At 43.7% G+C, this 25,456-nt stretch overlaps 1 protein-coding gene across 6 annotated transcripts in view; it reads right to left on the reverse strand.

Moving 5' to 3' along the window:
- Positions 1 to 6,669, reverse strand: part of Sh3kbp1 (SH3 domain containing kinase binding protein 1) — a 358,871-nt gene extending 352,202 nt beyond the window's left edge. For 2 of the 6 annotated variants that reach the window (XM_029473428.2, XM_021152667.3), the window contains exon 1: positions 6,344 to 6,665. In XM_029473428.2, coding sequence (XP_029329288.1) covers positions 6,344 to 6,347 — 4 coding nt within the window. In that variant the 5' untranslated portion in view covers positions 6,348 to 6,665. Of the gene's footprint in view, positions 1 to 6,343 lie in introns of all 6 variants that reach the window. The other 4 variants (XM_029473429.2, XM_029473430.2, XM_029473431.2 and 1 more) reach the window with 4 other exon arrangements.
- Positions 6,670 to 25,456: the final 18,787 nt, after the last annotated feature.

The raw sequence follows: 25,456 nt of genomic DNA on the forward strand, positions 1-25,456 counted from the left end.
CCCGAGGAGCTCTTGCAAACAGACCTTGCCAACCTACTTTGCCCAGGGGGTTTTAAAGAATCTCTCTCTCTCTCTCTCTCTCTCTCTCTCTCTCTCTCTCTCTCTCTCTCTCTCTCTCTCTCTCTCTCTCTTCCTCCCTCCCTCCCTCCCACCCCGCCCCCCTAGTTCACAGTCTCAGGAATTGCAAGTAGTAACCACACTGGGTGAAAGGGTTACTCAGTAATTCATTAGCATATGGCACTTGCTGTATGCCAGGCAAGGAGCCAGGGCAGTGAAGCCTGGGGGGGCGGTACCCAGTTGGAAATGACAGACTTCAGACAAGATGAAGTATTGTACAGTAATCTTTGGAGCAGTCTTCACAATATGAATGAGGGGTATGGCAGCTACATAATGGCCCCCTCAAAAACTTCATTTCCTTATCCTCAGAGCCTGTGACTCATTAAATAAGGTTCTTGAGAAGAGGATGGTACCCCGATTCTCAAGTGGGTGTAGTGACTAATGGTCTTTATACTGGGAAGGGGGGCAGGATAAGATAGATGTGACCACCATAGGAAAGCAGAGGCAGGAAAGATGCAGTTATGAACCAAGACTATCCAAGGAGCAATTGAAACCGAACAAGATGAGAAGAAGAATCCTACAGAAAGAATGCAGCCCTCCCTACACCTTGATATTGACCCTATAAAACTCATGTTAAAGTTTGGACCTGTTGTTTGAAGCCACTGTCTTTGTAATCATCTGTTATGTTACAGCAGCAACGGGAAACTCATAAGAGGCCTACTCCAGAGATACACTTAGGGTTCAACTAGAGATTGCAAGAGTAGTAGAGAAAACTGGGAGTAAGAAGCCAAGAAAAGGGGTTCACAGACTCAGAAGGCAATTCAAGTTAATTCAAAGATTCTGAGGACTGTTGGTGTGTTTTGTGGATAGGAGACACATTGTTTATGAGTTACCACGGTATGGACATATTCTAGTGCACCATCAGCACAGCGCCAGAGGCAGGTCATCCTCCAAGGTGCAAAAGTATAGAAGTGGGGGGCTGGAGAGATGGCTCAGCAATTAAGAGCACTGACTGCTCTTCAGAAGGTCCTGAGTTCAAATCCCAGCAACCACCTGGTGTCTCACAAGCATCCATAATGAAATTTGACGCCCTTTTCTGGTGTGTCTGAGGACAGCTACAGTGTACTTCGATATATAATAAATAAATCTTTAAAAAAGAAAAAAGTATAGAAGTGGGACAAAGCTGTCTCAAAAATCAGCAGTGAAGACCAAAGATGAAAATAATATATACAAAGTGGAACTTGAAAGTGGTGTCTGAGTCTGTTTCCCATTGCTGTAACCAAATACCCTGGAAAGGGTAATCTATAAAGAATAGAGGTTTACTTGACTTACTCTTCTAAAGGTTGGTAACTCCAAGAGCATGGCACTGGTGGTTGCCTGGCTCCTAGTAAGGGCTGTTCTGTTGCTTCATACTATGGTGGAGGACATCAAAACAGGCTTCTTTCTCTTCTTACAAAAACACCATTCCATCATAGAAGTTCACTCTCAATATTTCATCCAACCCTCTTTGTCTTACAAAGGCTCCAACTCCAAACACTTTTAACATTTGTGGTGGATTAAGCTTTCAATACACAAATATGGGGGGGACATATTTGAAATTTTACAGCACATGGCATTATTAATAATGAGCTTTTAAAGCTCTAAAGTTTAAAACCAAAAGTCGACTCTTCAAGGAGGAAGAAAATGACACTTATGAATGTTCACTTACCCAGGAGAAACCAGGAAAAGCCAAACCTACTTAATATAAGTATGGTAGGAAGAATATTGTTGCTTCTCAACTGCCCAGATACCCACAGCCGAATGCCCAGAACATCTTGTTATGAACAGAGTACTTCAAATACTCCAGTGGGCAGAGCAAACATCCGAAAGACAAGGAGCTTGGATACTTGGCCCTGTTATCAGAACCAGAGCTGGCAAGATGGTTCAACATTTAAAGAGACTTGCTGTCAATCATGATGCCCTGAGGTCCATCCCTGGTACCTACAAGGCAGAAGGAGAGAACTGATTCCTACAGGTTGGCCTCTGACTGCCACGAGTACATCATGCTGCATGTGTATGTATGTCTGAAAAACTAATTAAAAAAACAAAACAAAACAAAACAAAACAAAAACCTTCTTGGAGGACTTATTCAAATGCTGACCATTGGACCTCATGTCCAGAATCTCTGCTGGAATTACTACTGAAGGATTTTGTCACTCAAGTAATCCCAAGGCACTGCCCTCTGCAAACCACTGTCAGCAGCTCTTCTCTAACACTATAAGGATTCTGGCGTTTTCTGGTACTGTTGCTTTCTCACGTTCCCAGTAGCCTGCTGTGTATTAATCCGTATATTTCCTGGTATAGCTATCCAGTTGCTCATTTTCTCAATATTAAAGAAAAATTCTAAGACTACAGCTAGCTGATATTAAAGTAGCAGTCATGGAACATACCCTAAAAAGTCTTGCTTCTCATCCACTGCCTCTGGTCAACTTTGAGAACTAGCAAAAGGGATCCGACTATTGGGGAACTGGCTGGGTTCTCATAGTCTGGGTGTACTGTTGAAGATCCACAATCCTCCAGAGTCCTAGCCTCAGGCAAGGCCACCTTGTGATCAGAACAGGACCAGACACAAACAAAGCCACCCTGTAATCAGGTTTGAATATAGACAAAACATAAGCTTTGTCCAAGACCACAAATGTGAGCAGACATCCTTCGATCTTGCTAATGTGGATACCTCCTGCTCTCTACTAACCCCTATTTGCCTGGCTCCAATTTCTCCCCGTTCTAGAGAGCATTTGCTAAAAGATTCCATCACAGAAACAGTCCTGGCAGCATCCAACCCTCCTCCCCAAACCACCTAACCCAGGTAAGAACCCCAAAGTCAGCCTCTCTCATACCCTCTTGCTCAGAAGCACCATGGTCCTCATGGTGTACAAGGAGAAGAAACTCAGCTTGTTGAATTCCAGGTGTCTTCCCAGGAAGGGTGGATGGTGGGAGGATGGTGATGACTCACGCTCTCCTCAAAGACATTATCTTCCCCAGTTCCCCGGCCTCCACCAGATTCTTCTTGTCTTCTTTCAGGCGACCTACTATAGCTTTTACTTACACGCTGCCGCAACCCTTGCCCAACTCAAAATCCTCCACTAGACTGAAAAGTTTAAGTGGGTAAATCTAAATGCCCCATGCACCTGTTTCCTGGCACAAAGCTGGAAACTGATACCTGAGATGGATGGATAGATGAACAAATATTCATCACTGCATGTAGCATACTTCAAAAAACTAAGAACAGAAGCATTGTGAACAAATATGAGTAAGGCAAAGGTAACTAGAGAGGTAAAATTAGAAATGACCAAAGTCTCTGCAACCAGCAAGGTTTCCCTCAGGCCCTGGGTTATGAAAAGTAAAGAAGAGAGCCCTTTCTTCCATGTCTAATTCAAGATTTGTCTGTGAAAGGCATAGCATTGCGTTCACTTCAGCTTTCTTTTAGCATAGTCGACCACTGACACGGCATTGCCCCAAGCTATACAAACTTCGCTGTTTCTCTGGAAAACCTTCAACAGAAGTCATTTGCTTGGCTTGCAAACCCTTCACTCCTCCAGATTTGGGTCACAGGACTTGCACTGCTCTAATCATAAGAAGCTTTCCCTGTGTCTGGCAACGTAGGCCCCTCCCAGTTCGATAAGAGACCACTGCACAACCAACCAGCTTCACTTCAGGGTTAGGGATTGTGTGACTTTCAGTTAGTGATTAGATCAAGGACTATAGGTATGATTGGATTATGTTAGCCATCAGCAGGAAAATCATCGTCAGGCCAAGCAAGCATATCAATTGACAAATAAGAGAAATCTTCTGAAAACCAGAGAGCTTTGGAGAAAGGGACTGTGTGCATGTGTGTGTGTATCTGTGTCTGTGTGATGTATGTGTGTCTGTGTGTGTGTGTATGTGTCTATGGGTGTGTGTGCCTGTGTCTCTCTGTGTGTGTATGTGTCTGTGTGATGTGTGTACCTGTGTATATGTGTCTGTGTGTGTATGTGTCTGTGTGATGTGTGTGTCTGTATATATGTGTTTGTGTGTGTGTGTGTGGTATGTGTGTGTGGTATATGTGTGATGTGTGTGTATGTGTGTGTGTGTCTGTATATATGTGTCTGTGTCGGGGTGTGTGTGTGTGTGTGTGTGTGTGTGTGTGTGTGTAGTGTAGTGTAGTGTACATAGAATCCCAGCACTACTAGGTTTTGCTCTTAGAAAACAAATAGAACCAACTATTAAATATCTGTATTTCATTGCAAATATACCACTAAGGACACTTTAGAAAACAGCAGGTGATTTTTGTCCACAAACTACAAGCACCTTAAATCCCACTTAGGCACATTATAATGAATTAAATGGCATTCATTTCACTCTTGGTGCCTTTACATATAAACTCTTGAAATAAATAATAATTGGTTGCTGCACCCCTACTTGCATAATGGCTACAATTTTAAAATGATACTGAAAAGGGCTGTAAATTGCAAAAGCACTCTTTCATTTTCTTAAGAGAGCCTAAAGAATGCAAACAGTTTAGATCTCAATGATAAACAGGTCTGCTGCTTCTTAAAGGAGCCTCCATCCTCTTTCCATTGAGATCGGCAAGCCCAGCCTGCCTATGCAGACCAGCAACTTCTTTTTGTGTAGAACTCTTTCAGTAATCCACCCCAAAGGAAAAGTGATCCCCAAAACATTCCTTATCGCCTCAGAAGAAATTGGTGTATTTCCACAATGACCTATAAGGGTTTTAAAGTATTTTTCTTTTGCCAATGGGCTAAGTCATCTTCATCAAGGCAAAGCAAGAGTATGAATTAAGTGTTGGGTCTTTCACAGAGTTTAATGCCATCCACCCATCTATTCGATATTGATTCTAAGCCGGATCTACACCAGGCATGGAAGAAAAACCATTCTGAGCAGTACCATACAACACAATGCTGTCCCAACGGTCACTGAGCCTCAGGTAGAGGAGATAAATGTTAAACACACTGGAATGTCATTCTGATGTGGAAAAAAAAGTCATATGATAAAGGAACTCATTTAGACCTAGAGTGCTGTGATCATCAGAAAAGGGCACTTAAGCTGAGAGGCCACCCAGTCACTACCACTTTGACAAAGGGAAAGACATTTTGGTAAACAATCACAAAAGGGAATTGAACTTCACTAATGAACAACTTACTGGGTTAGACCTCTCCTCCAGTGCTTGCTGTGTGTGTATGAGCACCCTTTGACTCCTGCCTAGTTCTTGCTGGCTAGTGTAAGATCCTATTACCTGCGTACAAAAAGTCTCACTTTATAACGATTTATTATAATGTGCAAACTGCGATGCTTGGCCTAGAAACACCCCAAAAATCATCTGCTAGAGGCATAACTAGCAAAGGCTGACCATGAGCAAGGCTATTACCTAGATAAAGCAAACGTTTACTAGAGACCAGACAATCACAAGTCCTTTGCTCAGTAAAGTGCCAGTTCCTCTGGGCAGTAAGGTGGTTTCCACACTGACAGGTCTATAATAAAAAGGACCCAGAAGACCTAAGGTTAGCTGCCTACATGGAAATTATGCTTGCTAGGTACATCAAAAACTGGATCACCATTTCCAGTTCCTGGCCCTACAGACTGAGAGGAGGATATAGGAAGTAGCCTTTGGGTGTAACAGAGTGGAGAGGGGTTTGGCGTGGGGGAAGACAGAGTGAGAGGTGGAGGCACAAGTGGGGAGCGCATGAAGAGCTCAGGACCCTGGGACAGCCCGCCATGCCCGGTACTGGGGCGTTTCCTAACCTCCCACCACCGGCATCATCTGGCAGTAAAGACAATCTAACCCTCCCCCAGAGACCCCGACATTCAAGGTTCTTCTCAGGCTGGCCCAAAGAGGCACCAAGAGCCCTGTACAGGGCCGGAGCCCACCAAATCCTGGTACCCGGGTCCGCAGCGCTGGGGAGGGTTCACTTGGGTGGGAGAATGGCAAAGACAAAACTCTCCCCGCCCACCCGAAGAAGCCAACCACACCCCCTGACTCCCTCAACCCAAGCAGCCCCCGAGCTAGCCCCCGCGATTCTCTGCTCAGGCCCCCTCGGGTTCCAGTCCGTGCCGCGCGCGGGCTCCGCAGGGACACTAAAGCAAGTGAGAGTGAATGGGGGTGCGCAAGGCGAGGGAGGGCGCTCTGCGCGATGTCACTCTCCCGGCCCTGCTCCAGGGCGCCCTCCCCGGGTCCGCGGTCCCGGGATGGGCGCGCCAGCCGACCCCTACACACAGATGGGCTGAAGGTTCGAACGGTCCCTGCACTCACCCATTGGCGCCAAGACGAGCCGAGCCGCCGAAGCAGCGTGAAAGTTGGCGGAACCGGGCGTTGGGTTCTGAGCGCCGAGGTCGCGGCGCAGGGATCGGGGGCGCAAGCGTCGGGACGCGGCTGCTGCTGGGCTGGCTTCGTCCTCAGCGGCGGTGGTGGCAGCTCAGCGCCGCCCGCTACTGCCTCTGCTGCTGCTGCCGCTGCTACCCTGGGGCGACTCCTGCTGCTGCTGCTGCTGCATCGCGGCCCCGCTGCACCCGGCTGCTCCGGGTTTCCTGCTCTCTGCGAGTGGAAATTGCGAAAAAAAAAAAAAAAAGAAAGAAAGAAAGAAAGAAAAGAAAAGAAAAAAAAAAAAAGCACCGCCCAGCCCAGTGCCCTGCAGCCGCCTCGGAGCCTGCTCTCCCCTCCTCCCCGCCGCGGCGAAGCTCAGCGGCTCCGCCCGCCCGAGAGGCGCGGCCGCCAGGCGGGGGCGGGGCCGAGGGGCGGGGCCCGAGCAGTGTCCAGCCCGACTCCGGGGTTCGTCCTCTGTCTGCGGGGCTCGGCCGCCCCCCTCACCTCTGGCTCTGTCCCGGCTGGAGCTCCGCAGCGGGTCGCCACCTATCCGCCTAGGCTGGGCTCACGCCCCGGGAAATGCCGCGAGACTCCTCGAGACTGAAGGAGATTTAGGGGGTCCGTGGGGGTGGGGGCGTCGGAGTTGTGGGGCACGTGGAAAAGGTGGATCGAAGGCAGAACCCCGAGGAAGGAGGGCTGGGGGAGGGGAAGCCGGTGGCAGGTGAAGAGCGGGACACCTGCTGTTATTAACAGGTGACACCCCTTCCCTGCGGGGGGGGGGGGCATAGAGGAAGAAGGCTGCTAGCTTGGGGCTGTGGGAGGAAGGGGCCTTTGGCTGTGGCTTTGGAGTACTGGCAGACCAGGTGCGAGTTTGGAGCGTAGGAGGTGGTACTGGGCTAGAGGTGCCCAATGAGAAGAAGGGCGCAGTCAGGCTGCTGAGCAGGTCCGCTGCTGGCCACCGCCCCTCCCAGGATTAGACCCTCCTTACACCTGACCCAGTAGTATCCAGACAAGGTGTGGGGCTCTGCTGCTTAGGAATGTTTCTAGGTCCAGAGACAAAGATTGGCTGGTTCTCCATCAGGCATCACTGTGCTCTATTGAGCCTCAAACCTGGATAGACAACAATTTTAAGTGGACACTAAAATGAAGATAGAAATTCATAGGAATTCCTGGGCAACTCAACGAGCTTCTTTTTTGGAGTCTATTCTCCACCACACCTTTCAGCCAAAGAGACTTGCCTGCGACCGCATTCATTGAGCAGTCTGTTGTTTCCTTTCCACTTTCCACCATCTGGTGGTAGGAAGAGATAGTGAGCTAGACTGGAGACAAAATAGGCAACAGGGAAAGTGAGACAAGAGAGAAATTAGATCATTGGCCCCTGCAAATGGAGGCTGAGGACTAGTGAACCCAGAGGTGACAAATAAAAGCTGACCCCGTGCCCAATGGAGATCTGCCTTGCATACCCAGTGAATAATAATAATGCAGCATTATTTGTATATTGGGTCAAAGCCTCAAATTTCTGTAGAAATATGTTGGGGGGGGTTCAGTCATAAGGTTGAGGCAAAGAAGATGGTGTTGTTAATGAGCTCTGGCTTAAAGGCTAGCCTGGGACACAGGATGATCCTGATGAGTAAGGAGGAGGGAAGAGGAGAGACTTTCAGTCCGGGCTTTAAAAAGAAGAGTAACAGCAGCATCCTTCTCTAGATACTGGCCATGTGTGTCACAGCAACCTAGATGAATCAAGAAACAGAAGGCTCATCCCTACAGAGGTCCTGCTTATTACATGCTGACACATCCACATTCTTATTAAGACAATGAAACCTTATGATCCTGTAGTTGACAAACACTGAGACTCAGAGCCTAACTTAACCCGCTGTTAGTAGAACATTCTCCCCTCAATGCAACAAGAACTGTGTCTGAAATTCTGAAAGTGGCTGTCTTGGCTAAGCTCCAGATTATTAGACCATTCTAATTCTCTCTCAAAGACATTCAGACGACCCCCCCCCCAAATGGTTAGGCATGTGCTCCATATGGAAATAGCTGAGCTAGATTTATGGTGGCTTGGCACATGGGTGCTGAAGATTTGTGGTTGCTGACCCTTGTATTCTCAGAGGGATGAGTCAAAAATGATAAAGAACCAAGTTCAATTCCCAACAACCTCATGGTGGCTCACAACCACTTGTAACTCCAGTTCCAGGGGATCTGATGCCCTCTTTTGATTTCTGTGGGCACTACACAAAGGTAGGGCATACCCAGGTAAAACCCATACAAGTAATGTTTTTTTAAAGAAATGAAGTCATTGAACACTGTTGAAGAAATCGGCCAGACTTACCTGGACATCACAAAGTCCAGTGAAGCCAGTTCCACATCCCGCAAGGGACTCTAGAGAGAACGAGCTTGCTTTCTCTGCTTAACATTAGTCTCAATCTTAGTCTTCAAATTGAATTGCTTTGCCAGTCTCGCAAGGATAAAGATAGGTCCCTTGAAGTTTTGAGTCTTGGTCTGTGTTTTGTATGGTCCAGAAAAGGATCTATGATAGCTATACTTTCCGTTTGTTGACTCTAGTAAATATATAGCAAGCCAAAGTAAAAGAATAGATAGCAAGAGATAGATAGTGAAACATCATCAAATCAGGTACATACAACACCTATTTCTAGCAGAGACTGACTCAGGAAGTGGAGGGAATCAGCTGGAGTCCTGGCATCTTTTTCCCATAGCTGGCACTTTTATGTCATGGGATAAACAATAGTGATGACCTCTGATGGAAATGGTTCAGCTTCTAGCTGGTCCCAAGGACACAGTGGTTTTACTCTTGGGCTGTTTTCCTATACCACTCCTGAGACAGAGTTAGGGGAAGCCTAACCCTAGAAAATGTCCTTGAGTGATGCTTTGAAATAAACATGCTTGGGTATGAAGTGGGGGCAGGGGGCAGCCCCAATTCCAGAGCCAGCTCCTCAGTGACCAACTTCAAAGAGCACAGGTCCATTTTGCCAATATAATGCTCATTACAGTCTACCTCAAGGATGCTTTGTTTCTGTGGTGCTGGGGCTTGGACCCAATGAGTGTGGGAGTGCCAAACAACTGAGCTGCAACTCAGCCTAACTTCTCTCTCTCACTCCTATTCCACAGTCTGAATGGACTTCCTGCTATGACAAACTCTGCATTTTCTCACAAAATAAAGACTGATAATAAGACATTTTTTTCTTGAGGCATGTCCTGCTTTTAATGCCTTAAGTCAACCAATTGTGGATACTATTCAAAACTTGAGAATTTTTCATCTTTGGTTTCTCTAAATTACGAATGAGCATTCCTTTTCCCACTTATTGTTCCGTTCTCCTGAATCATTCCTATTGTCCTTTCATCTTTCTTTGAGAAGCTCTTGCTGACCAGCACAAGAAAAGTGAACGTCAAGATTCCAGTCTGGCCGCTGACATGAATACAAGTGTAATTCCGCATCCTGCCTCCTTCCTACAAGTGGATCTTTTAAACAGAATAGCTAATGCAGGATTTCAAACATAACCCAAATTATGTTAATTCATTTCATGAATATTTCTAGAGAAATACAATTGTATTTAATATCACAGCTTTGTCCCGCTGAACTCCCATTTCTACCAGAATAGATAATGGGTTTGGAAATTGAAAAGTATCTGACTTGTCCCATTAAAATGGCATCACATGATTAGAAAGGCACCACCGTGTTGCTCAGTGGTAGCAACAATTGGGATAATAATTGAAGGCACTTGAGCCTTGACTTCTCCAGCACTTACAACCTGTCATACTTGCTCTCTCCCTGGGCTTAGGCTTGACATCCGTAATTTACATGTAATGAATGATACTTTGCTTTGATAACCTTTAATACCATCTTTACATTAATATAAATTGCATACTGAGTGCTTTACAAAAGACAGTCATTATAGAGTACTTTTGGTGAGCTTTATGGAGCACAAATCTCATGGAGCCAGAAAGTAAAGACAAGCTTAAGAAAAATAATGAAAGGTGTCCTAAAGGCCAAAGCTGAAACAGCTCAAATTACACAGAAAATAAATTCAGGTGTTGGAGAGATGGTTGCACTTAAGAGTGTCTGTCACCCTTCCAGATGACCCAGGTTCGGTTCCTAGTACCCATATCATGTGGCTCACAATCACCTCTCACTCTGGTTTCAGGGGATCTGATGCCTTCTGGCCTCCATGGGTACTTGCTTACATACGGTTTACATACGTACACTAGGGTACACACACATGCACATAAATAAAAATAATGAAATCTTTATTTTAAAAAAGAAAAGACATCAACAAGAAGGTAAGAAGTCATCCTTACAGAGAGATTCCAATAAATGAAAAAAAGCATAAAGATGGGGCGGGGGGCGGGGGAGCATCACTAGAATTCTAAGATAGGCCAGTCATTACAGTTCATACCTGTAATCACAGCACTCTAGATTTGAGGCTAGCATGGGCTACATAATAAGTTCCAGGTCAGCCTGAGCTATGGAGTGAGATCCTGTCTCAAAAACAAAAGAGGGTGATTGGCTTAGATTTTACTACTGTGAACAGAAACCATAACCAAGGCAACTCTTATAAGGATGATATTTAATTGGGGCTGGTTTGCAGGTTCAGACATTCAGAGGTTCAGTCCATTATCATCAAGGCAGGGGCATAGCAGTGTCCAGATGGACATGGGGCTGAAGGAAGTGAAAGTTCTAATTCTTGTTCTGAAGACAGCTAGGAGAAGACTGGCTTCCAGGCAGCTAGAAAGAGGGTCTTAAAGCCCATGCCCATGATGACACAATTCTTCCAAACAAGGCCACACTTCCTAATAGTGCCACTCCCTAAGCCAAGCATATTCAAACCATCACAGTGCTGGAGAGATGGTTCAGCAGTTAATAGCTTTTACTGTCTCAAGGGACTCAGGTTCAGCACCCAAATAGTGCCTCACAATCACCTGTAATTAATTCCAGCTCCAGATGATCCACTGGCCTTTTCTGGCCAATTATGACTCCTGTATGCAAGTGCGGCACAAGTCCACGTACATGCGCATAAATAAAATATGAAACAAAACAAGACTGCAGTAATAGTTGGTGCAAGCACAGTCTAAACTAAAATTCCCAAATTAGTGGGTGAAAGTTTCAGTATAAGCAGGGCATTTGCATACCCTCAAAATATTTGCCCCTCATAAATGTCTTCAGACTTGCAATGGGGGAAACTAGTAACTTCCCAGTGGAAAATGGCAGCCAATCACCCTTTTATCATGTGAGCAAGGTCTGCTATCCATGAATTTGAGACAGTCTTTTCCATTCTTCTTTCGCATCATGTGTGCACTGGGTTAAAAGTAATTATGTCAAGGTCAAAAGCAGTAGAGTGCACATTTTACGGTATTGCATTGAGCAAGCTTGAGACCGACTTTAGAAGAAACCACTTTCCCTTTCTCACTGACTGGGAATCCTTTCCAACGAATCCCAGAGAACAGAGTTTACCCAATCTGCAGAAGGCAGAAACTATCCAATCAGAGCAGGTCTTTCACGGCCTGGCTAAATCATGATTTTCTTCAAAAGTTTCTCTAGCAAAGGAAGCTCACACCTGTAAACTGTTACAGATGTTCTTGTTTTAATATCTAAAGAATGAAGGCCAGTGAGATGACTTCCTCAGGGAGGCCAGCAAGTGTGATGATCCCCAGGACCCACATGATGGAAGGAGGAAACCCAACTCCCAAAAGTTATCCTCTATCCTATGTATATGTTGTGACATATGCACATGCATTGCACACATGCTCGCTCGCTCTCTCTCTCTCTCTCTCTCTCTCTCTCTCTCTCTCTCTCTCTCAAACAGAAATGTAACAAAATTTCTAAAATATAACCAAGTAATCCACTTCAAAAACAAATAGTTATAGCAAATTCTTATCTAGAATGGACAAAAGAAGGGACTGGGGAGTTAGCTCAGTCAGTAGAGTGCTTGTTAAGCAAACATGAAGACCTGTGTTCAATTCCCAGCACCCACATTAAAAAGAAAAACCTGAGCATAGTAGTGCATACGTATAATCCCAGCACTGGCCAAGGAGAGATGAGCATATCCCTGGGGCTTGTTGGCAGGCCAGTCTAGCTTAATCAGCAAACACTAAGTCTGAGTAAGAAAGCTTGTCTCAAGAAACAACATGGATGTTTCTTGAGGAACAACACCCAAGATTGTCCTTTGACCTCCACATGCATGCTCATATTTGTGTACAAATACCCTCCAATACACACACACACACACACACAAATAAAAATGTGAAATGCACAGAAGAGGCCAAGTACAGAGGGGAACTTGTTAACATTTTCCCATCCCTTTTCTTCAACATGGCTTTGGCTAAGCAAAATGGGAAGACAGACCTGGGAGACTAAGAAGGAATGCGACTTCTACAGTTTTCTATGCACATTATGGCCCATTACTAAGAAATTATAAGAAAATAGTATTTTCACAATTAAGGTGCAAGTCAAAACATAACCAGAAGAAATTCTGGAAGCAACAGGCATTATGCTTTTGTGAGAAAAGTTGATATTCAACATGGGAACATGGGAATAAACATACAGATTTTTTTTCTTTTTTTTTTTTGCAGGGTCTCACTATGTCGCCCTGGCTGATCCAGAACTCACTCTATAGATCAAGCTGGCCTCAATCTCACAGAGAACCACCTGCCTCTGCTTCCCTGTGTGGGCTCCAGTGGTTCTCAACCTTCCTAATGCTGTAACCCTTTAATACAGTTCCTCGTGTTGTGCTGACCCCCAACCATAAAACTATTTTTGTTGCTACTTCATAACTATAAATTTGCTACTGGTATGAATCATAATATAAATATTTGTGTTTTCTGGTGGTTTTACGCAACCCTTGTGAAAGGGTCATTCGACACCCCCCCCCCGTGTGCAAAAAAAAGGGTCACAACCCACAGGCTGAGAACCACTGGAGGAAAGGCTTGTGCCACAGCACCAATGTAGCAGGCCACTTGCTTTAGGTGGACAGGGCTCAACTGAGAAGAAGGAGCCAATAATGATTTCCTGATAAAAACTGACCTGCACAAGTGGGTTGTCCCTCCTCACTCCCGAACTTTAGCAGTTAAGTTCAGGGGCCCTATCAGAGGCCACATTACACCTGAGTTGGCTCTCTAGGCTGTGCAGAGTGTTGTGTTCCACAGTTCCAGACAGGGGGAAGGGGGAACAATTAAGAATGCCCAGAGTCTGGGGGAGCAGATTGCCTTGTGTGGAAGGGGTGGGGGTGCAGCCAGATGTCAGGTCTAAGTGTTCTCTGTGCCAGCCGAATGTGAACAGGACTCTACAAACAATGGGCAGCGACAGAAGTCCCCAGGCTTGGAGACTTGGCCCTTGGAAGCTTGGCTCTGGTAGACTGCTCCAGAGGAGGAAAACCCTGGGAAAAGTGAAAAGGCAGAAAGAGGCCACAGCAATTAAAGGTCAGCATTGTGAACAAGAGGAGTGGCTATTTGAGAGCCTTTTTCTTTTAAGACAGGCTCTCACTATCACATGAAGCCTAGGCTGTCTCAAAACTTGCTTTGTTTACCAGGCGGTCCTCCAACTCAGAGACATCTGCCTGCCTCTGCCTCCTGAGTGCTGGGATCAAAGGAGTGCGCCACCACTTCTAGTCCTTGAAAGCCATTTTCAAAGTATATCTGAAACATGCCATGTAGATTCTGTTATGCAGATGATTTACATTGGTAAGGAGCCAAGGTGGAGAATTCTTATTTTGTTGTTTGGTTGGTTGTCTGATCTTTTGGGTTTTTTGTTGCTTGTTTGTTTGTTTGTTTGTTTGTTTTTCAGAAGTGTCTCACTGTGTAGTCCTGGCTGTCCTGGAACTCACTTTGTAGATCAGGGATCTCAGAGATTTACCTGCCTCTGCTTCCCTGAGTGCTGGGATTAAAGGAATGAGGTTGGAGGATTCCGTTTTAAGATTTATTTATGTTTACTTTATGTGTGTGAATATTTTGCCTACATGTACGCATGTATACCGTGTACATGATTCTTAGTGTCTGTGGAGGCCAAAAGGCTCTGGATCCCCTCGTACTAGAGTCACGGGCTGTTGTGAGCTGCCATGTGGGTGCTGGGAATGGAACCTAAGTCCTCTAGAAGGGCAACTAGTGTTCTTTTTTTAAAATTTTTAATATTTTTTATTATATATTTTCCTCAATTACATTTCCAATGCTATCCCAAAAGTCCCCCATACCCTCCCCCCCCCACTTCCCTACCCACCCATTCCCATTTTTTTGGCCCTGGCATTCCCCTGTACTGGGGCATATAAAGTTTGCATGTCCAATGGGCCTCTCTTTCCAGTGATGGCCGACTAGGCCATCTTTTGATACATATGCAGCTAGAGTCAAGAGCTCCAGGGTACTGGTTAGTTCATAATGTTGTTCCACCTATAGGGTTGCAGTTCCCTTTAGCTCCTTGGGTCCTTTCTCTAGCTCCTCCATTGGGAGCCCTGTGATCCATCCAATAGCTGACTGTGAGCATCCACTTCTGTGTTTGTTAGGCCCCGGCATAGTCTCACAAGAGACAGCTATATTTGGGTACTTTCAGCAAAATCTTGCTAGTGTATGCAATGGTGTCAGCGTTTGGAAGCTGATTATGGGATTCTAAGTGGATCAAGGAACTTCACATAAAACCAGAGACACTGAAACTTATAGAGGAGAAAGTGGGGAAAAGCCTTGAAGATATGGGCACAGGGGAAAAATTCCTGAATAGAACAGCACTGGCTTGTGCCGTAAGATCGAGAATTGACAAATGGGACCTCATGAAACTGCAAAGCTTCTGCAAGGCAAAAGACACCGTCAATAAGACAAAAAGACCACCAACAGATAGGAAAAGGATCTTTACCTATCCTAAATCAGATAGGGGACTAATATCCAATATATATAAAGAACTCAAGAAGGTGGACTTCAGAAAAACAAATAACCCCATTAAAAAATGGGGCTCAGAACTGAACAAAGAATTCTCACCTGAGGAATACTGAATGGCAGAGAAGCACCTGAAAAATGTTCAACATCCTTAATCATCAGGGAAATGCAAATCAAAACAACCCTGAGATTCCACTTCACTCCAGTCAGAATGGCTAAGATCAAAAATTCAGGTGACAGCAGATGCTGGCGAGGATGTGGAGAAAGAGGAGCACTCCTCCATTGTTGGTGGGATTGCAAGCTTGTACAACCACTCTGGAAATCAGTCTGGCGGTTCCTTAGAAAATTGGACATAGTACTACCGGAGGATCCCGCAATACCTCTCCTGGGCATATATCCAGAAGATGTCCCAACTGGTAAGAAGGACACATGCTCCACTATGTTCATAGCAGCCTTATTTATAATAGCCAGAAGCTGGAAAGAACCCAGATGCCCCTCAACAGAGGAATGGATACAGAAAATGTGGTACATTTACACAATGGAGTACTACTCAGCTATTAAAAAGAATGAATTTATGAAATTCCTAGCCAAATGGATGGACCTGGAGGGCATCATCCTGAGTGAGGTAACACAATCACAAAGGAACTCACACAATATGTACTCACTGATACGTGGATATTAGCCCAAAACTTAGGATACCCAAGATATAAGATACAATTTGCTAAACGCATGAAACTCAAGAAGAATGAAGACCAAAGTGTGGACACTGTGCCCCTTCTTAGAACTGGGAACAAAACACCCATGGAAGGAGTTACAGGGACAAAGTTTGGAGCTGTGACGAAAGGATGGACCATCTAGAGACTGCAACTAGTGTTCTTAACCATTGAGCCATCTCTCCAGCTCCAAGACTCCAATTCTAAACAAACATTTTGTTCACTGGCTTGGAGTCTGGGTGGATGGGTTGCTCAACCAACTGAAGGCAAAAGTTTCTGTTGGGTGGGGATGAAGGCAAGATAATGGACTCATATTTGAACCTTCTTCAAAGAGAATGAAATATTGGTTCACTTTGTAATGTAGATGATCCTGGACAATAGGACAGTAACCAACAGATTCCAGTCACAAAAAGTCATTTATTGTATGACTCCATCTCTAGAACAGGCAAACGCAGAGAGACAGAAAGTAGGTTTGTGATCCCTATTGGCTGGTAGAGTTAGAGAGAGTTGGCTAACGGGCATAGGGTTTTGTTTTTAGAGTGATAAAATGTTCTAAAGTTAACTATTCGGTTGGTTGCACAACTGTGAAAACACTAAAACGGGTGAATCATACACTTTAAATAGACGTTTGTGCAACATGTGAATTATTTCTCTTTTATTTATTTATATTTATTTTTATTTTATTTATTTATTTTGGTTTTCTTTTGAGACAGGGTTTCTCTGTGTAGCTATGGCTGTCTTGGAACTCACTCTGTAGCCCAGGCTGGCCTTGAACTCAGAAAACGCCTGCCTCTGCCTCCCAAGTGCTGGGATTAAAGGCGTGCGCCACCACACCGGATTTCTTATAAGCAGAGATATATGTAATAGTCGCTGTAAAATGTCAGTGTGGGACTCATGGGAAAGTTTAGAGCTGGATTGTAGTGATGATTATAGTTCTCTCAGTGCCCGTGGGCTGTACGTACACTTAAAATGGTTCTGGGGGTGGGGGTGGACACATGGCCAGAAATTAAAAGTACTTGCTGCTCTTGCAGAGGGCCTGAGGTGACAACAGCCTGTAACTCCAGTTCTACACACATGCATAGAAAACACTTATAAACATAAGATCAAGCCTTAGAAATTTTAATCCAATCATCTATAAGCTCACTATTACCAAGATTTCCAGAGATATATACATACATGCAGACAAAACACCTATATACGTAAGATAAAATAAATACATCTTCTAAAAGTGGCTAAAAGGGTAAAATGTTATGTATCTTTTGCCACTAGGAAAAAAAAAAAACCATTGTGGTTGATGGATTATGAGGCCAAGCAGTTATTTTTCCTGTGCTGAGATTCTGAGCCCAGTGATCTGAGCTGAGGATGGGGAGTCCCAGCCATCTCCCAGGCTGTGAAGCTCCCAGTGTGGAGAGCAAACCCAAGATGCATTCGTTCTCAAGCCCCAGAGGAGGTCATGGGAGTTAATTGAAAAGTCTCTGAACCAGGCACTTACCTAATAAGATATGGCACAATCCTCATGTAACACAAGGTCTTATTAAATAGAGTCAGCTAAATCAAGTTTACTTCCTCAAAAAATAACTACAGTCTAGCCACAGGCAAAAGTAGAGTCACTGAAGTTTGTCCCATGTTGGCCTTGCCAGCCCTGAGCCTGGGCTTCTTCTATTCCCAATGGGTTTTTTTGTTGTTGTTGTTTGGTTGATTTTATATTTTATTTGTTTGTTTGTTTGTTTGTTTATGCCAAAGGGGAGCACCAGGCGTAGTGTCCAGCAGCAATGTGTGGAAACTGACTAGCAGTGTGCACTGGATACCCTATCACAGACCTGCCCACTTGGAAACACACTGGCCCATGTTTTAACCAACTGTGTGGGGAATTTTGATACAGATAGCACAGGAAAACTCTAGCTATACCTCTGCTTCTCAGACCCAAGATGAATGACTGGGGCATCTGAGAATGTCATTGGTGCTGCCCACCAAGCCTGATGTCATGAGTTCAATCCCAGGACCCATATGGTGAAAGGAGCAAACTGACCTTTTCAAGTTGCTCTCTGACCTCCTCATACGTGCTATGGAGCACACACACACATCAAATATGCACACACACACACAAATGAATAAACAATTGAAAATTTGAAGGTTACTTAAAAGAAAATGAGCTGAAGGGTGCTACTGGTTACACATACCCTGACCTAGCAAAATTGACTTGATGTCTTATGAAAGATATGTGTCTCATTAGCATTACAAAAATAATACCTACTAAGGCCTTTAATGCCAGGGGCCAGCCCTGGCGGGGTGTTTCTTCTTTCTTGTTGGTTCTTCTTGAGGCAGAAGAGGGGGGAGAGTGTAGGCGAAGGTTAAGACTTTGTCGTACGAGAAATTTAAGGTTGTTGTATAATAAAAAGTTATCTAAGTCTAACTTACTATGCTATTGTAGCTAACCTGCCTTCTGTGATCCTCTGAGGCCAGAAAATGCAGTTTCTGGCACTCAGGACCTCATCCTAAAACAGCAGGAAATTAAGTAAAGGATTAATTGCTAGAGCCTTTCCCCTATTGTCCAGATGCCTCTTGCTTGTCAGGCTAGGGGGAAGTTTGGAGCAATAAACTTCTACTGAACCAGGAGAAGAGAATAACACTTCCAGAAGAAAAAACTTTTGCATAAGTGAATATGCATAACCTCACATAAGTTCATATACAGATTCATGCATGTGTATTTATTCATTTATACATTTCAATTCAAACCCAGTTGGGCCCAGTTTGCATTCTCACAATTACATACTTACACACACATGCATACAAAGACCAAGCACCAGTGCAAAAACACCTCACTCATTCTGGATGAAAAATGAGCTCCAATCTTTATTACATAGAGAAAGAAAAGGCTTCTACCCTTTTAATGCTAAATGAATTAAACCCATGTTTGTAAGAAAAAAACTTTGTTTCTTTTAATAAGACTAAGCCTGCCTTGTCCTTATCATGGGACCTGTTCAGTCCCATGGTAAGGAGAAGCCTGCCTGCTCCTTCTGCTCTCTGCTACATCTTATTTTCTCCTCTTTCCCTCTGCATTCTGCACATTGCTCTCTTAGTATTTCATGTTACCTATAATTTCTAAGTTACTCCACTCTGCATTTTTCTTCTGATCTAAAAAGTGTTCTGTCTAAAAACTTCTCCTCAGCTCAGTTCCTCTCTCAGCTCAGTTCTTCTCACCTCTGCTCCTCTCACCTCAGTCCCTCAGTTCTCATTCTTCTCTTTGTCCTCAGCCTTTAAACATCTTTCAGAATCCAAGATCACATGCTAAAAGTTCACCAAAAGTTCACACAGAAAATCAAATCATAAATTGAAAAAGAAGTTTACAACAGAGGATGTTTGCATGCATATCCACTAGGAGTAATATCTGGCTAAGCATCCATCATTTGTCTCAGCTCCACAGGTTCACTGAAGGTTTAAAACCATAACTAAGTTATAAGTGAAGCTTTGTATAGATAAACCCAGTTAATATTTTATCTTCTGTCCTAGCACCTATAATAAATCATTAGTTCCCCTTTTATGACCTTTGGTTAATTGTTTTACAACCTCTTGGAATGTGTTCTGAGTAGCAGAAAGTCTGGTTACTAAGAGCAATTAACTGGTGACACCTGGGAGACGGGCAGAAAAGGACCTAATAGCAGTCCCACTATAAATGAGCTTAATAATCACTGATATAATCTTAGGAATGCTTATAGGATCATCATAAAGACTTAAGTCATCTATTTATCTATATAGCATCACTATAAGACACATCTTCGTGGATCTGCAGAGATCTGTTCCAAAGGGGTGTGCTATTACTTAGTGATTATTATATATGTTTAATAATAACAGGAAAAGCATATTAATAGCAGGAATCTTTCCTAAAATGAATCCCTTACAGCCTTGCTTAATAAGGGCACACCTGTTGCAGATTATATAATAATCTGAAGCAGGCCATTTCAGGATGATCACCCATTATGGCTCTTGACACTTTAAAAATAAAACTCTAGGCTCTGGAGAGATGGCTCCGTGGTTAAGAGCACTGATTGATCTTCCCGAGGTCCTGAGTTCAATTCACAGCAACCAAATGATGGCTCACAACCATCTGTAATGGAATCTGATGCCTTCTTCTGGTGTGACTCAAGACAGCTACAGTGTACTCATATACATAAAATAAATAAATATTTTTAAAAGATCTGTATTAAAAAATAAAAAAAATGAAACTCTAGAGACTGTATGCTTATATTTTTCAAAACTTACTTTAATAAGTGTTTTCACATGCTTCAAACTCCCTTCTAGCCCACCATCCAAAGGTAGGGGAGAAGAGATGGGTAACAGGACAATATGGATGTAGACCTGTTTAAAAGAATTTGAGGGGAGGTGGCTAAATCTTTATTGTCAGGATACCAGCAGTCCAGTTCAGTAGTGTCAGGATACCAACAATCCAGTTTAAAAGTGTCGCCAAACAGGAATCAGCAACAGCATGATCCAGCAGAAACAGTCAGGCCCCCGCCAAATGGACACCAGTCAATGGAGCGACCAGAACCAGCCAAAATGCCAGAAGTTTTCTTCCATGCCTCTCTCTATGAAATGAAGATCAGTGAAGAAGCAAGACCACCAAAGCATTGCATAGCTAGCAATGCAAGCATGCTATGACTGACTGTCTGTTGGGTCTTACTTATTTATACTCTCTCCAAACATCAAATGCCCTCTCACAGATCTGCTTCAGCAAAACATCACATGAGTCTGCTCAGGAAAGCATCATATGACACAACCAGAAATTTCTACTTCAAAAGACATATACTATAAAATCAGAAATCTACATACACACACACACACACACACACACACAGAGTGCTCTTTTGTATGTACAGGCAAAATATTCATATACATAAAACAAAGCTTTAGAAATTTTAATCAAATCTCTAATTTTAGTACTACCAATTCTTGCAGAGATAATTATTACTATTAACTGGCTATATTCTCCCCTATATTTTCAATAAACCCCTCTCCTCAACCATACCTAGGAGCAGTCATGTCCTGATTTTCATTCATTATGTACATAAACTACTCCTCCAGAAATTACTTTACTTGGTGTCATTGTGATTTTTATCTGTAACTCCTTTCTATTGTTCTAATGATGAGAATGAAGATCCCTTGCTAAAGTGTAGTTCTTCACAGGTGATGGCTTCTGGCAGGGATAGGGAAGGTCTCAGTTTTCTTTAAATTGAGTTTCTTTTAGAGGCTGGCCCCTGGAAGTTTGACCATACTCCAGTGTGTATATGAGCAACTTAAATTGGACTTGGAATCTTTTCTTTTTATTTCTTTTTTTGCTTCAGGGAAGAGATCACAAGAGTAGGGGTGGACCTGAGAAGACTGAGAAGTGAGTGTTATTGGGGTGTATTGGGTGACATGCCCAAACAATCAATAAAAATGTTATGTTGGAAAAAAGAAAGTGGAGCTCCTTGTGGAATTGTGTCAGTCTTTTTCCTTAGAAGATTCTCAAGTTACCTACATTAGTTAGAGAGAGAGAGACAGAGACAGAGACAGACAGACAGAAACAGACACAGAGACGCAGAGACAGACAGAAAGATGGAGAGAGACAGAGTTTTGTTAGGTCGTTTTGTTTTGCTTGCTTTTCATTCCATCTGGAATCCTAGCCCATAAGATGGTAGTCCCCACATTCAGGAAGGTTCTTCCCTCTTCAGTTTCTTCTCTGAAATCCCCTCACAGACTTGTCTCCTAGGTGACTCTGAATGCAGACAAGCTGACAGTAAAGATTAGCCTTTTCTTTTTCACATAGATTTGGTTGGAAAATACTAATCCTGTCAAGAGTAGGGGTTTGTTTGTTTGTTTGGTTTTTTGAGAATGTATTTGTCTTAGTTTAGGATTACTATTGCTGTTATTAAATACCATGACCAAAAGACAAGTTGTGGAGGAAAGGGTTTATTTTAGTTTGTTTTCACATCACTGTTCATCACTGAAAGAAATCAGAACAGGAACTCAAGTAGGGCAGGAACCTAGAGGCAGGAGCTGATACTTTCTTATAGAACACAGGACCACCGGCCCAGGGATGGCATCACCCAAAATGAGCTGGGCCCTCCTCCACTGATCACTAATTAAGAAAATGCCTTACAGCCAGATCTTACAGAGGTATTTTCTCAATTAAAATTTCCTTTCAGATAACTCTAGTTTTTGTGTGTCAAGTTGACATAAGACCAGCCAACACCAGTATTTTATAACCTTACTCTAGTAATTAATTCAAATTTCTGCCTTAAAAACACTTAAGCAATTCTGTGCCACTCTTAAATGAGGTGGTAAGCCTTTTTCAAGGAGTCTGTTCTCTGCCTATCTATAGTTTGAGCTGACCTAAGCTGGAGAGCTTTTTACAACATGGCCTCACTATGCAGACATGACTTTGCCTCAAACTCATAATTTTTCTGCCTCGGCCTCCCAAGTGCTGAGATTACAGGTGTCACCATTACCCCTGGCTGATGATGCTTAATCTGAGATTTTTTTTCCTTGTGCACAGCTTGACTAAGACCATCTAGCTATTTGCTACCCAGAAACTATCCTGAGCAGGAAAAATTCTTTGGCTGGCTGGTTGGCTGGCTGGCTGGCTGGCTAGCTGGTTGATTGGCTGGCTGGTTGGCTGGTTGGTTGACTGGCTGGCTAGCTGGTTGGTTGGCTGGCTAGTTGGCTGGTTGGTTGACTGGCTGGTTGGTTGGCTGGCTGGTTGGTTGGCTGGCTGGTTGGTTGGTTGGCTGGTTGGTTGACTGGCTGGCTGGCTGGTTGGTTGGCTGGCTGGTTGGTTGGCTGGCTGGTTGGCTGGTTGGTTGGCTGGCTGGTTGGTTGGTTGGCTGGTTGGTTGACTGGCTGGCTGGCTGGTTGGTTGGCTGGCTGGTTGGCTGGTTGGCTGGCTGGCTAGCTGGTTGGTTGGCTGGCTGGTTGGCTGGTTGGTTGACTGGCTGGCTGGCTGGTTGGTTGGCTGGCTGGTTGGCTGGTTGGTTGGTTTTGGAGGCAGGCAGTGTCTCTTGTAAACCAGGATGACCCTCCAACTTGCAACAAGATGAGTATGTCCTTAAACTCCTGACCCTCCTGCCTAAGTCTCCCCAGCATTGAGGCTCTAGGCATACACCACCATTCCAGGCTGAAAGAGAGAATCTTGAAATGATATTTTGTCTTATTCAGTTAGTAAAGTACAAGACTGAGGAATTGAGTTTAGGTCCCAAGACACCTACATAAAAGGCCAGAGCAGCACTGAATGTTTGTATCCTGCACCCCACCCCCGTGGCAAGGGTGGGATGGTGAGAGAGATGAATAGATTCCTGTAGTTTGATGGCCAGCTAATGGAGCCAGATGGCTGAGTTCCAGGTCCAGTGAGAGAACCTGTCTCAATATAAAGTTTTCAAAGTAACAAAATGTAAAAATAATTAAAATGATTTTTAAAAAGGATAGTCATTATAGAAAACATCTATGGCCTCTACACATTGCACATATATGCATGTGTGTGCACACACATGAATACATACACACATAAAAATTTTTAAATAATTAAAAATGTAGCATATATATGTGTGTGTGTGTGTGTGTGTGTCTTTCATAGCCATAAATAACACGGTTAACCTGTCATATAGTTACTAGATCTTTCCTGACCTCAAATAAAGAAGTGTAAAATTCCATATGACAAAATTTTACAGATATAAAAATTTATACATCTTATATAACAGAGGCATGGCATATATGACACTGCTCCTATGCCTCTGGGCAGCAAGAAGGATGATTTTAAGATAATCACCATCTCTGATGGACAAGAAGGGTCTGTGATGCTCCCTCATGCTCTTCTGCTAATCTCTAACGTCAATGTAAGTCAAGTGTTATTTCTATTTTAACAACTGAGAGGACTGGAGTTCAAAGAAGCTAAATGGCATGCTCCATCAGTGCTCCTTCCCAGAAGAGAGCAGTCCAGGGAACAGAAAGCCAATTGTGTCTGATTGGATTCGAAATGACAAAATTGTCAGAAATGTAACTAAATAGCCTATTTGTTTTGTCATGGTTGAGAGTTCCTACTTAATGGTCTTTACACAGAATTTCAGTGCATCCTCATAGATATTTTGCTTGGCAAGGGATCTGAATGCATTTGTGATCTGGATGCACATCAAAGGCTCATGGCATAACACTACAAAAGACACAGAAAACACACTTACCTATCTCAGGCCTCACATTTTCTTTTAACTTAGAAAAGACAACCACTCCCCAAAGGTTACCACTCCCCTCCCTGCCCCGTCCTCCCTCTCTCTCTCTCTCTCTCTCTCTCTCTCTCTCTCTCTCTCTCTCTCTCTCTCTTTCTCATATAATTATATATGTGTGCCTGTTCATGTGAGTGCAGGCACAGACATACCGCCATATGTATGTGGAAGTCAGGTCAGCTCTTGCCTTTCTGCCTTAATTGAGTTTCATAATTGTGTTAGCCAAGCAAGCTGCCATATGCGTGTCAGAAGATGCTCCTGCCTTCAGCCTTAAGCCACCATAAGGCAGTGTTAAGATTACAAATGCTCTCACTAATTACATCTGGCTTTTAAAATAATTTAAATTTCTTTAATTAAACTAAAATTTTAAGAGTTGTATATGTGCCTCAGCTTTTCATAGCCATACACAATAAGCAACATAGGTAACCTAAACTTCTGATAAGTACTAGCCCTTCACCGACCACCTAAATACATAAATGAAAAGGCTTACATGGCTACTAGGGATCTGGTCTCAGGTTGGCAGGCTTTGGGGATGAGTCCTATTACCCACTGAGATACTTCCACAACCTTGTTCTTTGCTTCTTAAGCCAGAAGAGCATACGGGTGTAGTCAGGGGCTAGGCATGCAATCTTGAGAGATTTCTCTCTGTGGTTAAAGTTCCTCATCCAGAAAAATGAAATACCAGTACCTACCTCACAGGACTCTAATGAACTGTAATAGAGCAACCCTTACAAGGTGTTGGGATAGTGTCTGGCACTGTTTTAGATTTTCCTCAATGAGAATAATGTTAATAAAAGAAAGGACTGTTTTTAATGATTACCATCTCTTGGGACTAGGAATCTAGCTCAATTGTCAGAGTACTTGCCTAGAATGAATGAAAACCTAGGTTCAATAGGTTCAACCCTGGCACCACATAATAGCAGTAGTCACCTGACTTGGGAGATGACGGTAGCAGGATAACAAGTAAAGGGTCATTATGAACTACATCAAAAGTTTGGGGCTACCCTGGACTCATATAGGGTCATCCTGGACCCTGTCTCAAAGAAACACACAAAAGAGTGTCATATCTCATCCAGAGACTGCCCCACCTGGGGATCCATCCCATATACAACCACCAAACCCAGACACTATTGCATATGCCAGCAAGATTTTGCTGAAAGGACCCTGATATAGCTGTCTCTTGTGAGGCTATGCCAGTGCCTGGTAAATACAGAAGTGGATGCTCACAG

Source organism: Mus caroli, unplaced genomic scaffold, assembly GCF_978045245.1.
Source record: "Mus caroli unplaced genomic scaffold, Mus_caroli_1 scaffold_5, whole genome shotgun sequence".
Taxonomy (NCBI): Eukaryota; Metazoa; Chordata; class Mammalia; order Rodentia; family Muridae; genus Mus; species Mus caroli.